We start from the raw sequence: 18,162 nt of genomic DNA, 5'->3' as shown, positions 1-18,162 counted from the left end.
ATTCATGTTGCCCCTCAAAGGTTTCTATTTAAATGTCGTGGTTTGTAATGCCTGCATTATTACTGAGACACAATAGATTGCGCTGCGTAGACGATATAATTTTACTCCAACAAATAAACTACGTGAACAACTGTCATTTTCGCTTACGAATCCACCAACTGCCAAGCAGGGACTTGATGCAACGTTTGAACCTGCAGCGTAATCATGTTTTGCCCGACTGTTGTAGGCTACCAACCCTGAAGCTGCTGATGATGCCAAAGAATTCAACAATCCTTATGTTGCAACTTTGTAATATGACCGCTCGGGCGGAAACTAACGATGGCACAGTACAGTATGGCAGTAGCAGTTGCAGTGCGTGGCGCTGTTTTGTAATGCCACCGCACTGACGGAGCATAAAATATGGTTGTGGTTACTGCAAAAGTGTTGGAACCGTGCCATTGCGTTGGTCTTAATTTTTAAGAATCGCCAAAATGCCAAATTCATTATGAGTGATTAATAATCTGATCGTAACGTTTCAGTAATAATGTTCGTAAACTGTAAGTGAGATTTATTCTTTAGAATTGCGGCAACAAAATAAAACATCACTATTTTAGTGCAAGGGTATTTTTTGATTCATATGTTATGCGATTAGTACTAACCGCTCGCTATTTTACGGTGCACTGGTGCGCTGCAAACCCCCACCAATTGTAATGCTGTTCCTTTTTGCCAGTTTTCCAGTAAGTCAGCTTTCCTACATATATATACTTTATCCAGTGAGGAAACCCTCCCGGGCTAGCAATGCAACCTTTTATGCAACGTCTGCCACATAAATCATGTCGCTCATTCTTCTCTGCATTTTCCTGCTTGCTCTTTTTAATTGAAATCAGCGCCCATCACGCGACGACAGCCGTCTACCAGGTGACTCGACTTGGCCACGAACACTGCGATATCACCGAAGGCGTCCTGCTGGATATCACCCCACTGGTAGTGGATGGACGCAAACTGGTCACCCTGTACGATAAAGATCTGACGGAGGGAATTAATCTGCTAATTGGTGAGTTCAATTTGACTGACTTTACACTAAATCCCTTCCGTTCATGCTTTCTGTTGCTATTTACCCGCTGCTCCGTCAATGTCGACGGCAATGATAAATATCCACTTTGCACTTGCCATCCGTCCCTTGTCATTAGCACTGCTCTTTAATCCTGATCATCGGAACATTAATTATTTTGTTGATGCTTTTTGCTCTTCCGACCGGCTGGATGGCTTCTGCTCGGTTGCGAGTGAACCAACCAAGATGGATTACAGCCAAGTCCGGAAAAGCGCTAGACGTTTTCCTGCTTTCTACAGTGCAAACTACGAGGCGAAGGACACCGGCGACGACGACTATGATTATGTTACTGGTGATGGTTCTGTTCTCCATTGTTGAACAAATTGTTTACGTTATCCATCTTAATCTACTCATGGAAGAGTGAATAGTTTGATAAAAGTTTTCGATTCAAGTTCAGCTCGAGACACCCATCAGCGTCTTATGCTAATGAAAGACGCTATCAAGACTAATTTGCATATTGTCCCATTAACGGCATACGGCTAGGAGTAATATGAATTAACTGCTTTATTCAATTTTGCAGAGTTGTTAAGAGGTTGAAACTTGTACGTGCAGACAGCCACATTGTACGAATTTATGTACGGACTTAACGGTATCAGCGTAAGATTTATCCCAATCACCAAATTGACTGAATATTTATTTGAAGTAATAAATTAAAGGAAACATTCAATTATTGCGTGGAACGAGGTATTGATGTTGCGAGGCAAAGAGAATTGAAAATATAGGAAATTAATCATGCGAGAAACAAAGGTGCTAAATCGAAACTAAAGTTTGTTTCATAAATATAACCATTTAACTCCAAATTTCTTCAGCTTTAATTTTACTCGTAGGAATTTTATTTGTTCGTGTGCTTTCTTCGCAAGAGCAGCTAATCTTCTTCTTAAACTTTTCAATATATGAGAGCCTTGTCTGTAACCAAAACCCAGCAGGCCCCTAACAGGACGCCATACTTTCGTGGTATGCATCGCAGCTAGCTCCCTACATGATTTGTACAAAGCTGAAACTAATACATGCGCCACCTAGTGTACAGAAGGTGCGTGCATCGTATGAAATCAAGGTCAGGATTTGTTGTGCGCCTGTAGGGTTCCAAAGTAGGTGTTAGAAATTTTTGATACAGCAAGGACAAATGTCAGTAACCTGGTTAAAACTTCAGCGCCTCAGTCTATATTAAACAAAAGAATACGGATCATTCGGAGTATATACGCAAGCGCTCTCTGTTGACTATTTTGTATGTAAAATTTATTTGCGAAATCTGAATATATAACTGCTTACTCTCTCTAAGCACTCTCTATAAGCATACGAATGCTTATAGCAGCCTAAGGGGCGTGCAATCTGCGGATAGAGATTATTAATTTGTGGTTTTGTCAGTGGTTTGCTTTTGCCCAGTTTGAAAACTCTACAACAGCACAATGGAAAAACCACCAACAGAAATATCCAACCGCGTGTGCGCAAATGGTTTTCAATAAGACAATAATCAATGATAATCTCAATGAATCAATGGTAATCATTAAACTTAGTAATCACAAGAGCATAATTGCCAAAAATAAATTGGCAAATAGTGAAGTAATCAATGGTAGTTTTTTTCAAAGGTGCCTTGTAATCATAGCTGTTGAAAGAATAGCAGGACACTCGATTCTTCCCCGCAACGTATCGACAACAATCAGAACGCTCGCGACGCTCCTTCACACCTTAAGTATCCAGGAGGACCAATCGGCATCAGCTCTCATAACTCAGCAATCGGAAAGAATTTTGCCATGGTAGACGACGGAGAGTGAAACATAACAAGCGGCGTTGAATCGACTCAATCCTTTCTATCCGGTTTTGGTAATATGTATGTCAGACAACGATAGGACAGGATAGGAATTGTAAGCGATGGTCAAGCTGTGGAGCCACCAACACAGGAGGAGGCTAAAAAGGCAATCAGTGAGCTGAAAAACGGTAAGGCTGCTGGAAAGGACGGTATCCCGGCTGAACTTCTAAAAGCGGGGAGCGAGCGGCTGTACGAAGCAATCCACCGGATTATTGTCAGGATCTGGGAGGAAGAACAAATGCCGGATGAGTGGCTTGATGGCCTCATTTGCCCAATTTTTAAAAAGGGACATCGACTGGAGTGTAAAAACTATCGAGGAATTACATTGCTCAATTCTGCCTACAAGGTGCTTTCCCGTATCCTGTTCTACAGACTGAGATCGTTAGCGGAGTCCTTCGTCGGCGAATAGAAAGCTGGTTTTCATAAGGGTCGCTCCACGACGGATCAGATGTTGACCCTGCCTCAGTAGCTAGACAAGTACGGGAGTACAACTTGCAGACACACCATCTGTTTGTAGACTTTAAAGCGGCGTACAGTCAAACGAAATAAGCTGTGGCAGATAATACTAGAACATGGTTTTCCGACGAAACTAGTTATGCTGATTCGTGCGACGCTGGACGGATCCAAATCATGCGTTAAAATTACAAGTGAGACCTCAGCTGCTTTTGTGACATTGGATGGGCTGAAGCAAGGGGATGCACTCTCTAACCTGCTATTTAACATTGCCTTGGAAAGTGCATTACGAAGGGCAAACGTGAAAATGAATGGAACTATCATCACGAAATCTCACATGCTTCTTGGTTTTGCGGATGACGTCGATACCATCGGAATCATCCGTAGAGCAGTGGAAAAGGCCTTCAGGCCTTTTAAAAGGGAAGCGGCGAGATTGGGACTTACTATTAACACCGCCAAAACGAAGTACAAGGTTGTTGGTAGGAATCGTGGTAGCCCAAGCGGTGTTGGTGTCCAGGTGGAGTTAGATGGGGAACGATATGAAGTAGTGGAGGAATTTATATACCTTGGTACACTCGTAACATGTGACAACGATGTAAGCCGCGAAGTGAAACGACGAGTTGCAGCCGCGAATCGGGCGAATCATGGACGCTAAAGGAAGCTAATCGGGGAGTGCTTAGGGTTTTTGAGCGTAAAATTCTGCGATCAAAATGGAAAATGGCAAAATGGAAGATAGAGTGTGGCGCAGACGTATGAATCACGAGCTGTACCAAATAAACAAATAAGCTGATATAGTGAAGGTAGCGCAATGTGGCAGGCTGCGGTGCACTAGAAACGTGGCCAGAATTCCCGACGAAAGAGTAGCCAAAACTATTTTCAGCAGAGAACCAGCAAGAGGCCGTAGACTCCGAGGCAGACCTCGCACCCGTTAGGTGTGTGCTGTCGAAGACGATGCACGTTCAGCTGGTGTTCGTGGGGATTGGAGAACGGCTGCCCAGGACCGACGGTACTGGAGGACCATAATTCTTTCGGCGCAGGATCGGTAACGGATCGTTGCCACTAAAGTAAGTAAGTATGTCAGACGACGGAAACTTATTCAAGAATCGAACGCACCAAACTGGATGTGCGCAGTACACAGCAATATAAATCAGTATAAAGCTTTGAGGCAATGTATGTAGCGCCGTAGCATGCAGTTGCCTAGACTGGTAGCCGCAAAGAGCGAAGCGTCAAAAAGAGCATGAACTTTATCAAAGCACTACCAAACAGTAGCGATACGTTTGATATCGGCACCGTGGAGCTTGTGGTTTGACATGACAAAAATTTTAGTTCAACTTGCAACATTCCCTAAAGGCGTCAAGCTCTCGTTGAAGACAAATTTTGTCAATCTATCCTCACGAATCCTCAAGGAAACCTTAAAAGCGTCGACGACGGATAAACTAAGGCCATTAAATGCGTGGTTAATATCATTGAAATACAGTCGGAAGACTCACGTTCTCAGATAACTACCTTGTGAGGTTCCAAGCAAGATCGGAAACGCATTTGAATGAAAACCCTGAATTGTCACAATCAACTTACGACCTACGAGGTAAAAGCTGAGCCAATGGTAACTTCATCGCATCAGATTAACGCGAATTCCGGCAAAAAGCCGGCAGTCATGCTGAGGATACGAAACATTTTCACCATTGTATGGTTGAAGGGAGGCCCGATATCTTACAATGATCCCTAACATATTACCAGAAAGTTGCGGGTATTGTCTAAAAGCATTCTCTGACTGATTCTCTTGTACACATGTAGTGTCCATTCCAATGCTTACCCAACAAGTGGAAGTGAAACTTATAATTTCCTGGGCGCAGCCTTTTTCTCAGTTCCCAGCATTATATGTCTACATACATGTTGATCGATTGCGTGCCCAATTAAATGCAGCGTTACCGGCATCGTTTTTGTCGAGAACACCATACCAGTAGATAGTGGCATAAAATTTGGTTTCGGTGACCACCATTCCGAAAGTCATACGAAATAGGCGAGATGGTTTTCGTTAGATTCAAAGACTAGTGGAGGTGATGCTATACTTGCTTAACTAAAGGCAATGGCAATGCCCATGCGCCGACGAAGATGGAGTTCGCGAGTCGAGCCAGGGTTCAAGCCATGATATCGTAGATACCATCGAGTGTAGCCAGGAGGTAGTTGTTCAAATCGCAGTTTATCCCTCCAGGGTACTGGAGTATTTGGATAGTAGCTGAGCATGGTCCGCAGATTGTCTGCAAAGGTTACGGACTGGAAGTCTTGCTTAACACAACCAATCACAGGATCGGGACGACTGTGAAGAGCGCAGGTTGAGATTAGCTTAACTGAATGAGAAAGGCTGGGAGGTTCCATATTACTCCATATTCCATATGGCCCAAAGAAGATTCGCTGGTTGCACATAGCAGCGGCTAGTAAAATGTTCAATTCATTAAGAAGAAGAAGTGTTACATTACGCACAAACTTGCTTGAAAATACAAGCTGGCAGACTCCTTCTAAACCATGGTGAACACGGTCAGAACGCTTTAGATGACAGCGAATAGATAAACAGGCGTTACTTTTAAAGTTGGCAAAGGAACATGACTCGGTGTTTACGGGTTGAAATAATGCTCCGATCATGCTTCGTAGCGGGTGTCCTGGAACTCCGGTAGTTCTTGTATATTCACGCTTGGTAAACTCGTAACAGGATTTGTTATTCCAGGAGGATTGACAACTCTACTTGAGCGTATTTATATCCTTTCTCCGAGTTTCGATTGTAACACATTATACAAACGGAATGTAGAGAGATGACGCGCGAAAACTACAAACTGCTGGCACTCCTTGGACAGATTTCCATCGTACATCTTGCAAAAATACGAAGGCAACAGTAAGTTAGCCACACGTGCCGCGAAGATGCCTGTTAACAATGTTGTGAAATCTGTTTACTTCAAGGAACAAACTGGCACAAAAATTATAGGGGCCCAACTAATTCAAACGATTTTTCATGCAGTTACCCAGACATCAAATGGTGAATCCACCTATGCATCGCCGATCGTAACAATTCTGTTCACAGAAAAAAAAATTGACAGCGATATCTATTGATATGCAGTAGCCCTGGGACAACAGTTTAGCAACTACGCTCGATGCTTTGTTCGTACTGCCAGTTTCACCCCGGAACGAAGTAGTTGGACATCGTGTCCGCTGGATATAGCCGATCCAGGATTTACAACAACCTCTCCCTTCTAGAAAATGCCGAGGACGACATGCCAATTTTTGACTTCATCGGCTAAAAAGACGCCGTACAAAGTGAGGTCTAAGACGTTTTGTCTGATAACGTTTTCAAAAGTGGGGTCATTCCCTGCGGTAATCATCGTTAGAACTAAATTATGCCAATAGGTACTAACCCCTGTTGTTTGATCCGAAGTAGGGTATTGTCGTTATCGTCAGGCCACCGTTATGGTCGGGCCATCACGATTTTACAGTTTTAGTAACTCATGATATCTCTGATACAACCATTGTAAAACTTCTTACTGTGATAGCTAACTTTTCACAATATACTGAATTCACCCGTACTGAATTCAGTGACTACATCTTATAAAAAAAGTTTTCCAGGTGCAATGAACTTTTCTTCAAGAAATGATTCATGAAATGCAATTATCGAGATAAATGTTGAAAATGTATGAAGTGTGTTGTGCTGCTCACGAAGACTATAGAAAAATCCACTCCAGTTAGGTGTTTGAGAAGGCTAGGGAGAAATACTAGAAAAGTGCTATTTGTAAAGGTCGGGCCACTTGAGAAGTCATGCTTGGGCCACCATAATTTTAAGCGCAGAAACGCAATAATCGCTAGAGAATGTCAGTCACGTAAAATGTGATGAAATAAACCAAAACGATCTACGACAAAAACCTAGATTTTTGGTGTTTTTTTCATTGTAGTTGTACACTTCGGAAAAGGCGATTGTAGCAATATTGATTTTACAAGATCGCCAAAATTTCGCAAAAATGCAATTAAAAATAGGGTATTTGTACCTATATGAGTCGTTCACGGAATTCACTCTTTTCATGTCTCTATATAGAATTTCAATACGTATGTCTTAGATTTTCTTTGGGGGCCCAACCTGTACAACATGGCCCGACTATGCCAACATTTTTTGTCTTACGTAAATGCCTATAACTTTTTTATTTTCAAGCATTCAGTTCAAAACTTTCCGGAAATATAGCTTATTATTAGACCTTTCCAGCGATGTATTTAGATTTCCAAAATTCCTTTTGAAACGAAAGTTATGGGCGAATTCCAAAAACGTGGCCCAACCACGACGACACTCCCCTACTCCATATTGTGTGGTGTGCGTTGGTGTCGCACTACCCTGCAGTATCTACCGCTGACATTGCTGACCTCATATCCCACCTCATGTGACCAACTTGTCCCCTAGAAAATTAGCCCCGTAACGACTCGTTACTGCTACCCTCCAATCGTCGAGACTGCCACCGAAATGGCAATGACGTCGCTTTGGATGAATTCTTTAATTGGAGAAAATGTTTAATTTAACAGAGTGGCAGTCTTAAGGACGGTGCGGTGTATTACAATTGAGCAATTCACCATTGGCGCTGGATAAATCGAGGATCTTGGTATTGTTTTGCCATGACTTTTAGATCAGGCTAGCACTTAACCGCGCTTTAGTAAACCTCCAGCCACTAGACGCGTCTTCATCGGGGTGGAGATTCACCTGGATGCAACGAAAGCTGGTCATCTTCTGGCATCATAACTGTTTTTGCCTTGATCCAATAACAGATCGAACCTAGGTGAACGAATATCAACATCTCTACCGGCAGACTTTGGTTGCTGTAGGTGACAGGAGACAGAAGTCTGACCTGCACTTAACGGCACATTGAGCCTCTGAGGTTGACTGTTTTGACAGGTGGTTGTAGCGTACGCCTCTTGCAAGGCTTTCGTGGCACCCTCCTAGCTGTCGCTCGTTCGGACTAACTATAATCCCTCCCAAGCAGCAATGGGAGTTTTATTGTACTATTATGGTGATCTTCAAGACCAATTTTGGTCTTAAATGCCATCATAAGAGCGTAATAAAACCCAAATTGTTACTTGGGCTACTAGTCAGTAAACCTAGAGAAATGCATGCACCTAAATAGAAGTGTTTTCTGCAGGGGGGCTGCCCCCACCGCAGTGGCCGGCGCTTCTCACGGCGGGTCACTGGCGCACACTCACGGCCTGCGGCCGTCTCTCCCTGAATTGAATAGTTATTTAGGCATTCCAAAAAATCGGCCTTTCAAGATTCGGCCATTCGTGATTCGGCCTTCTGTGACTGCTGTTGAAATTTGGCCATTTGGATTTCGGCCATTCGTGATTCGGCTATTTGTGTTTCGGCCATTCGGTACCAGCCCGAAGAAACTGTTGCACCAGTGTTGATTCGACCAACCTGTCACATGCGCGCTACGCTAAACATATAGTTTACCATGAAGCGCTGCTCAGCGACTGCTGGCTAGCCGAGTCTTTGTCAACGTCCACCAGCAGTTCACCGGTATTTCCGAATGCGTCATGCTTAAAAGCCGTCTTTCTTATTCTGAAAGAATCGCCCAACACCCTCGTCCGTATGATGACGACACTATCCTGGAAGTACCATATAAAGATGAGCCTTCCTGCCGTAGGCACGTAGTTGAACCTCTTCCCAAGGAAGGAGAGTAGATGGTACCGAATGGCGTGGATAGTCTGCAGCTGATCTGCAGTGAGTAGGGAAACGGATAATCAGTAGTAGTTACGGCTACGCTGAAAGTCTCCACTATTTCCCAGCATTGGACATCCGACGATGGTTTTGATGAGCGAGGAGCCGTCCACGTTCGGTTGCGTGGTTTCTTTTTAGTGGGACCTTTATTGCTGATGTTCGACGATTGCTACCTTTCGTTAGCGACCAGATCCCGCTGACTGGCAGAAGGGCGAGTCATCGTCATTGCGAGTTAGAGAGCCACTAGACTACATCGCCAGAAGTCTCAGATTGCCCCTTGATTTCAAGTATAGTAGTGTCGCCGGATTGGGAATATTATCTGAATTCTCGTCATTCCTTGCTGGAGAGTTCAGGTTCAGGGATGAAACCGGGGGTCCTCCTTACAACGACATGTTATCTTCCATCTGCGCATTCATCACTCCGCCAGTAGCATTCGTACCAATCGAACTCACCTCCACACCTTCTTCGGTGTTTAGCACAAATTTTTAGGGGTAGTTGGTTTCCCCATGAAGGTTTTTAGTTAGATTTTCCAAAGTGACAGTAATAATCTGCTGGGAAGAAATATCAACTATGCTTTACCAGCCTGGAACAGAGAGATAGCAATTTACTGCACAGTGTGATCCGGTACAATACAGACTCCGTTCGACCTTGGGAAACCTAATCAGACCTCCTCAAGCATTGAATCCTAGGCACGGGTCGCGTTACACCGAGAATTGGGGTCCTCTTCCGCATTTCGCTCAGAATATAGCATGCTCGAAAACTGCTTACTACATTGAGAGCAATCGCCGAGAAACAAATCTCAACACTCCTCCACTATTCTGGCAGCTCAAGTCTCGATTCAAATTCCCCATCAGGTGTTCAATCTTTTTCAGGAGCCACACTTGGCAGTTCATCAGCAAAAATCCGTCACTGGTTGACTTGATAAATCGAGGTCAATCATCCTTTAGTTATGCTTTAATTAAATGTATAGCTGAATTCATAGTATAACTGTGTAAATTTGCATAAAATTCAGATGAAAAATAGGATAGAATAATTTAGATTGTTTTCATTACTAGGTAGAATTAATGGCAGTTTTAGACTTAAAACTATGTTGTCTCATTTATTTATTTCGTCAAACAAAAGACTACATTCAATGTTAGTTAATATTATACAAAGATTGCTTAGCAGACGAAGACAAATCGTATATGCCCTTGTAAATATTAACGGGTGACTGCTAAAATTTTGGAATTTTTTTCTCAAGCTGTCAAAAAAAGACAAAGGTACATGAAGAAGATCTGATTTACCGATGATTTAAAGATATATTGTCCATTGTTAAAAAAAATTAGTGTACATTCGAAAACGGTCCGTAATCGGCTGTTCGGCGAAACTTTCGTTTAATGTCAGAACAGGAGCGTTGTACGGCCGTCATGTCAATTTCGCGAATGCATCATTTGATTCTACCAATCAACTGTTTGCAAACTGTTGGAACCTGTTTTCAAAAATACGAATTTTCAAATGTTACTCTAATTTTTATTTCTTTTTATGTTAAATTTATTAATTTTTATTTATTCAAACTGGTGAATGACTAAATGGTTAAAACCACACTAAAATAAAAAAGAATTATTTAAATACCGCAAGTATCAGCTGTACCTAAATATCGTAAAAATAATGTTAACCGGAATCGTGAAAATGAAGAACATCATTAAACTGGTTATCGACACAAGCATCATTATTAATTTTGTTTTGCTGACATGCCGTTTATTACCATCATCCTAGCTCATATCCTTTACAATGTAAGCATCTAACCGTAACGGGTACTAACTGATTGAAATATCCAAATAAAATCACCACCATCGTAATAATCGTTATTAGTGCGATATACTCACTGGCTCACCGACAGAGAAGAAGGTCTGAGTTTGACACGAAAGTCAAAACGTCCAGCTCGGGAGGGAATAAGCTTTCCCTGCTATGAATGGCAATTTACTTCCACCCACCAAGTTGCTTTCACGTCTAATGTATTCCGTTGTTCTCGGTCTTTTTCCCCCTCCAGTGGTCTCCGAACAGTGGGGTCAACAATGCGTACGTCTGAAAGTGACCGTCAAGTCGGACAATTGCGGTGAAAATGCTGACTGCTCCGGAAAAGGTGTATGCTACTCCAACAATTCAATGGTAAGTGCAAACACTGCATAAAATTGCGCTCTCTATGCATGCATATCACAGTGGGTCACACACAAACGGACATATACATATACATATACACATACACTCGTACGCGCTGTCCAGGGTATCAGGGAAAGGAACGCCAAACTTCTATTGCGTGTTTTTGTCTACGTCAGCGGCACTAGCTATCCTTTGTGCGGTGTGGACTTTCAAGTCATACATTAGCGTAACCGAAAAGGGGACTTTGAGTACAGCCACCCCTCGTCCAAAAACTAGCTACGTCCATGGACAAAATGCAGAACGATGGATAGAGTGAAGAACCAGCAGGAAGCTTTCCTCATTAGGCTGTCGTATTGTTCTGCCACCAAGCAACGGAACGATGTCCAACAAATGTTGGCACTTGTCAGACGAAGCATCGCAATTTTGGGAAACTTACCTACCGACATATCTTCCCTGTCTAGCACAGCAAACGATCCCTACAAAAGCTAGCAATTTGGCGAATCGAAACGAGGTGGATAGCAAAAAGTCCTTCATCGGTAGTTGATGAATGGTGCCCACTTATCGGTTCGCACATTGGACGTCACACGGCACAGGTAGGGCATTCATTCTTCCCATCAACGTCCGCCGCGGAAAGTTGGTGTTCGCAGGCATGATTGCTTCCCGTACCGTAATGATACCGTACCGTTGCATCAACGGAAGGGACCGGAAAGCTCTCATTCCAACCTGTCCGTGGTTTCCTATATGTAGGTATATATTGAGAATTGAGATACATCGACAGAAGGGTGAGTGTGTAGCGGGAAGATTTAACAGGACAAATGATGCTCATTCCGAAAGAAAATACGGTGGTTGCCGTCGTGCGCTGCAGAATACTAATTCGCATCTTGATGCCACCAAATTTACGTCCAATTTGGTATGGAATCGTTTCACTTGTCGTTTGAGGAATGCCGTTTGAGACAATAATTCGAAGAGAAAAAAAAATGATAAATGTACATTTGGGTTCATCACTAACTAACAATTCAGTTTTGCTTTTTTTCTTCTGCACATGAACTGAAGTTAACGCTCGTATTTTTTTTCGCCCTCCATCAAAAACAGGAAGGATACGAGTGCCAGTGCTGTGGCGGCTTTGCTGGATCACACTGCGAAGAAATCGATGCCTGTACGCCGTCTCCCTGCACCAACAATGGAATTTGTGTAGATCTTTCGCAGGGCCACGAAGGGAACGCCTACCAGTGCCTTTGTCCGTACGGTAAGTTGTGGTGTGTCTGTTAGCTATTTATATTACTTCACGACTTCAGGAGTAGAAGATTATAATCAAACTAAATACGTGCTATACATTAATTTAAAAAAAATTTTTTAGATTTAATTTAAATTTCTCGACTAAAATATTGCTGAAACTTGTTATAAAAAGCCTACAACCTAGTTTTGTTCTCTGAAAATCAAAAAATATTGGTAAATATTGCTATTATGCATGTTCTTACTTACTTACTTGCTTACTTAGTTGGCCTTATCTCGTATGATAAGGCCTACATAACGTAATTTCTCCAACTAGCTTAGTCCATGGCAGCGGATCTCCAGTTCCGCGGGCATCCGGAGCTCGAAACATATCGGTTTGTGGCTATAATGCAATTTTTATACATGAAAGTAGTTTTTAATCTTTTCCTTCATGTTTTTACTGCTTTTCAACCAATCTTTCATCACGCACCTCCAGCCAGTACCAGTTTTATAACGTATGCATTAAAAAAATGGACTGATTTTAGCGATTTTTTATGCGATTTCCCTGCCACCTAGTGGTGAATCAACCTGTCCATCGCCAATCACAGCAAGTCTGTAGAAAAAATTTGACAGCGTTATCAGTTGACTTGCAGCAGCCATGACGAAAACAGTTAAGTAACTACGATCAATGCTTTGTTCGTATTGTCAGCTCCACCCCGGTGCGAAGAAGTTGGACATCGTGCGGCACTTCGTGTCCGCCGGATATAGCCATTTACAACATTCTCTCCCTTCTGAAGAAAGACGAGAATGCCGTGCGAAGTCGTCGTCATAATACCACGTTCTGCAACGTTCCTAAGCAATGTCCTTCTGTGGCTGACGATGAGCTAAAAAGAAACGTCCAAACTGTTCTTTCCTTCGGTGTTGCGATGAATAGGGAGATATGCAGTAAGAGGTACCTTCTGAAAATTACCGTACTCATCAAGAAGTACAACGCTAATCAGAATGTGTTCTTTTAGTCGAACCAAGCTGCGACCCATTATGCTGGAGGGGGGATGAACCGGCTAAAGAAAAACGATGTACCGAAGACCGCAAACTCTCCTATCATCCCCCAATTGGGACCGATAGAATATTTTTGAGCGAACCTCAAACGGAGAATTTATCCATTCCAAAAATTTCGTTGCTAAAACAGAAAAGCAGCTGATCTCCAAGGCCATGAAAGAGCTAGAGAACATGCCGACATCTATCTTTACATCGACCATAGCTTTCTGCTAAGTACCAGGCAGGTCGTTTAAGCAGTTTTGTTAATAAACGTAGCATTTAAGGGAAATGTTTTTCATTGAATTAACTTCCGCATTCAAAATATCCGCAAGTCGCATTCAAAAGTCCATTTTCGTCCATTTTTTAATGCATCCGACTAAGTTTCTATAGTACTATGACTTCGAATTTCCACAGTTGATGGTCGTAGTTAAAGATCCTAGACAGGATATGCGATATCGCAACCCGTGAAGCAAAGCGATGTTTCGTGTTTCCAGTCGTAGTTTTAATTTCGCCTGAGTCCTTATCTAGATCTTTGCCGATCGTTCCGATCCGCTTCTGCACCAACCCTCTATCTCTCTGACGGTACACTCTCAAGCAGTGGCCTGCCCAGAACGACACAGAAGGGTTTGAAAATGGAATTGAATTTGGCTTGGAATTGACTCTAAAATTGGGCTTGAAATCGGACCTTAATCGAACTTCAATAATTATACTAAAAATTGTGCTTCAAATTTCGCTTCTTATACTTAAAATGGATTTAAAAAATTTAGCTCAATGGGGCTTAAAACCGTTGTTGATATTGCAATTTGATCAAACTAGAATTTGGCTTCAAAATGGGACAGTGAAAATGGACCTCAATTGGATTTCAAATCGCACTTGGAGTTAGATTTGTAATCGGCCTTAAAATCGGACATTAAATTGCACTTAAAATTGGATCTAAAATCGTAACTAAATTAGGTCTGTCAGGTGTGTCAGGTAAAATCGAAACTAAATTAGATTGGGAATTAGACTTAAAACGGAACATCAAATAGGATATGAAACCGGTCTTAAATTGGACTTACAAATTGAACTTGAAGTTTAATTCGAAATTAGACTTGGAAGACTTTAAATTGTACCTGAAATTGTACTTAAAATGGGACATCATATTGAGCTTATAATTAGATTTAAATTGAACTTGAGATCAGAGGGAAAATTTTAATTAAATTATACTCGAAATCGGACTTAAAATAGACTTGAATTTGCACTTGAAAGCGGTGTCGAAATTGAAATTTGATTAGACTAGAATTGGGCGTTAAAATGGGACTTTGAAAATGAGCTTCAATTGGATTTCAAATTGCACTTAGAATTAGGTTGATCAAGTCAAACGGACATTAATTGTTGAAATGCAACTGGACCTGAAATCGGGGATGAAGTTGAAAGTAAATTTAACTTGGAATTTGACTAGAAATGGGACATTAAATTGGACGTGAAATCGGTCTTAAACTATACTTTCAAATTAAAGTCTATTAAAGTGTATTGAAGGGTTGACGTTGACGTTAATCAGCTCCAGGCCGTTTCCACTCGGTCCATGGCCGCAATTCGCCAACCACGTAGTCTGCGTAGGGTCCGCAGGTCGCCTTCTACTTGATCGATCTATCTTGTTCGCTGCGCGCCCCGCCGTCTCGTTCCAGTCGGATCGTTATTGAGATTTTTAACCGGGCTGTCTTCTGACATCCTCACGACGTGCCCAGTCCATCGCAAGCGACCGATTTTTGCGGTGTGAGCGATGGATGGTTCCCTAAGCAGCTGATGCAATTCATGGTTCGTTCGCCTCCTCCACGTTCCGTCTTCCATCTGCACTCCGCCGTAGATGGTGCGCAACACCTTCCGTTCGAAAACATTAAGGGCGCGTTGATCCTCCTCGAGCATAGTCCATGCCTCATGGCCGTAAAGGACTACCAGTCTAATCAGCGCCGTCTTGTAGACTGTTCACTTCGTGCGGTGGCGAATTTTGTTCGATGGCAGCGTCCTTCGGAGTCCAAAGTAGGCACGATTTCCTGCCATAATGCGTCTATGTATTTTGTTTTCGATACATTAATGATAAGTCCAATTCGTTTGGCTTCAGCTTTCAGTCCGATGTACGTCTCCGCCATCCTCTCAAAGGTACGTGTAATGATGTCAACGTCGTCAGCGAAACCAAGAAGCTGGACGGACTTCGTGAATATCGTGCCACTCGTGTCTATTCCCGATCTTCTTATCACACCCTCCAAAGCGATGTTGAACAGCAAACATAAAAGCCCATCACCTTGCCGTAACCCTTTTCGAGATTCAAAGGGACTCGAGACTGCCTCTGCCTCGATCAAGACACATTACTCAATCCATCGTCGCCTTGACCAATCGCGTTAGTTTATCAGGAAATCCGTAGTAGTGCATAATCTGCCATAGCTGATCTCGATTGATCGTGTCGTACGCCGATTTGAAGTCGATGAATAAATGATGCGTGGGCACGTTGTATTCACGACATTTCTGCAACGTGATTGTCGACGACAGAAAAGTTTGGAGAGTACCTTGTAGGCGGCGTTCAACAGTGTGATTGCGCGGTAATTACAACAATCCAACTTGTCGCCCTTTTTGTAGATCGGACACACGATGCCTCCCGTCCACTCCTCCGGTAGTAGCTCCTCCTCCCAAATCTTGACAATGACCCAGTGTAGCACTCTAGCCAGTGCGTCACCACCGTATTTCAACAGCTCGCCAGGTAGCTGATCAACCCCAGCCGCTTTATTGCTCTTCGGCCGACCGATCTCTTCTGCTACCTCCTGGAGGTCGGAAGCTGGTTTTCTGTCGTCTTCTGCACGCGCTCTAAGATCTATTACCATATCGTCACCTTCATGTTCAGCTACATCGCTGTTAAGGTGCTCGTCATAATACTGCTCCCACCTCTCGATCACCTCACGTTCGTTCGTAAGAAGATTACCCGTCTGAGTCTCGACACACATCGGCCTGCGACACATAGCCTTTGTGCGAACGATTTAACTTCTCGTAGAACTTCCGTAGGTCGACGCCGATTGTTCCGATCCCTATTTTCTTTTTCGTTGTTGGTAACTTTTTGTTTTCCAGGGCGGCTTGCTGGGCCTGCCCCTAACCCCCTGTCACGCCGGAGGACCATCGTGCACAGCACTGTTTAGAGTCCCTGCTGGTACGAGACGAGTATAATAATCACCCGCCCCTAATATGGAGAACAGACGCTGTTTGAGCCGCACCTTGGTGACCAGACGCTCGTGTTTGACGAAGCATTTCCTCTACCGCCATGCTATGGTTACCGCGCCAGTATTCGCGTCGCACCTCCTTACTTCGCTATTGTCAGATTGACAACATTGCCCAGGCTACGGCGCATTTGGTATCATATGACCCGTGGAGGCGTGAAGCGGGAGCTTGTGAGGACCAGAGCTGTGTTTCACGCTCCTTCCAGGTTGTCAACTCACCATTTGAAGCCCAACTAAAGGGTGTCCCACATCAATTTGCATCGCTGAAAAACGCTGTAGAACGGTCAGAATAGATGTTCTATTAGTGATCAAGATCACAAGCGGGTCGTAAAAGCATGCTTCCGTCAGGGATATGGCCTCAATGTTGAATCTTCTTCTTCTTCAGCAGCAAAGAGCCGGTGTGGCTCGTGCTGTTTCAAGCACTCGTCTCCATTCAACTCGGTCTTGGGCCACTCGTCGCCAATTTCCTAGTTGTCTCAGAAGTCGCAAATCGCTTTCGACCTGGTCGAGCCATCGTGCACGTTGGGCCCCCCTGTTCCTGGTGCCGGTGGGGTTGTTGAAGAGGACCGTTTTCGTCGCACTGTCGTCCGGCATCCTTACGACGTGTCCGGCCCACCGTAGCCTGCTAACTTTCGCTAAATGTACGATGGGAGTCTCCCCAAGCAGTGCCTGTAGCTCGTGATTCATACGCCTCCGCCACTCTCCGCTTTCAGTTTGTACTCCGCCAAATATCGTCCGCAGCACTTTCCGTTCAAACACGGCAAGGGCGCGTATGTCCTCCGTAAGCAGCGTCACGGCTTCAAGTCCATAAAGAACTACCGGTCTAATAATGGTTTTGTACATTGTTAGCTTCGTGCGGCGGCGTATGCTTCCTGATCGTAGCGTTTTACGAAGGGCAACGTAGGCCCGATTTCCCGCTTGGATGCGCCGCTGGATCTCCTTACTAGTGTTGTTGTCCGCGGTCACCAGCGATCCCAAATACACGAACTCTTCTACCACTTCTAGTTCGTCGCCGTCAACGGTTACCGTCCGTGGGAGGCGCGCATTTGTTTCCTTTGAGCCTCTTCCTTTCATGTATTTGGTCTTCGACGCATTTATTTTTAGCCCAATTCTCCTAGACTCCGCTTTCAGTCTGGCGTAGATTGCCTCCGCCGTCGCAAAGTTCCTGGCTATGATATCGAAGTCATCTGCAAAGCCTAGAAGTTGGCTACTCTTGGTAAAAATCGTGCCTCTCGTTTCGATGCCCGCTCGTCGGATCACCCCCTCAAGAGCGATGTTGAACAGCATGCAGGATAGACCGTCACCTTGCCTCAACCCTCGTCGCGTCTCGAAGGGACTCGAGAGTGTCCCAGAGATGCGTACGAAACACATCACTCGATCCAATGTAGCTCTGATCAGTCGCGTCAGTTTGTCCGGAAAACCGTATTCGTGCATTATCTGCCAT

The 18,162-nt window shown here is 43.7% G+C and overlaps 1 protein-coding gene across 1 annotated transcript in view; it reads left to right on the top strand.

Moving 5' to 3' along the window:
• The window catches only part of LOC128740327 (uncharacterized), a 199,888-nt gene that overhangs the window by 86,175 nt on the left and 95,551 nt on the right, over positions 1 to 18,162 (top strand). The window contains exons 4-6 of the mRNA XM_053835865.1: positions 867 to 1,033; positions 11,117 to 11,235; positions 12,319 to 12,472. Of these exons, the coding sequence (XP_053691840.1) occupies positions 867 to 1,033; positions 11,117 to 11,235; positions 12,319 to 12,472 (440 nt within the window). The remainder of the gene's footprint in view (positions 1 to 866; positions 1,034 to 11,116; positions 11,236 to 12,318; positions 12,473 to 18,162) is intronic.

Source organism: Sabethes cyaneus, chromosome 3 (genome assembly GCF_943734655.1).
Source record: "Sabethes cyaneus chromosome 3, idSabCyanKW18_F2, whole genome shotgun sequence".
In the NCBI taxonomy this organism is placed as follows: Eukaryota; Metazoa; Arthropoda; class Insecta; order Diptera; family Culicidae; genus Sabethes; species Sabethes cyaneus.
Note: the sequence above shows the minus strand (reverse complement) of the source record. Positions and strands in the feature narration are given on the sequence as shown.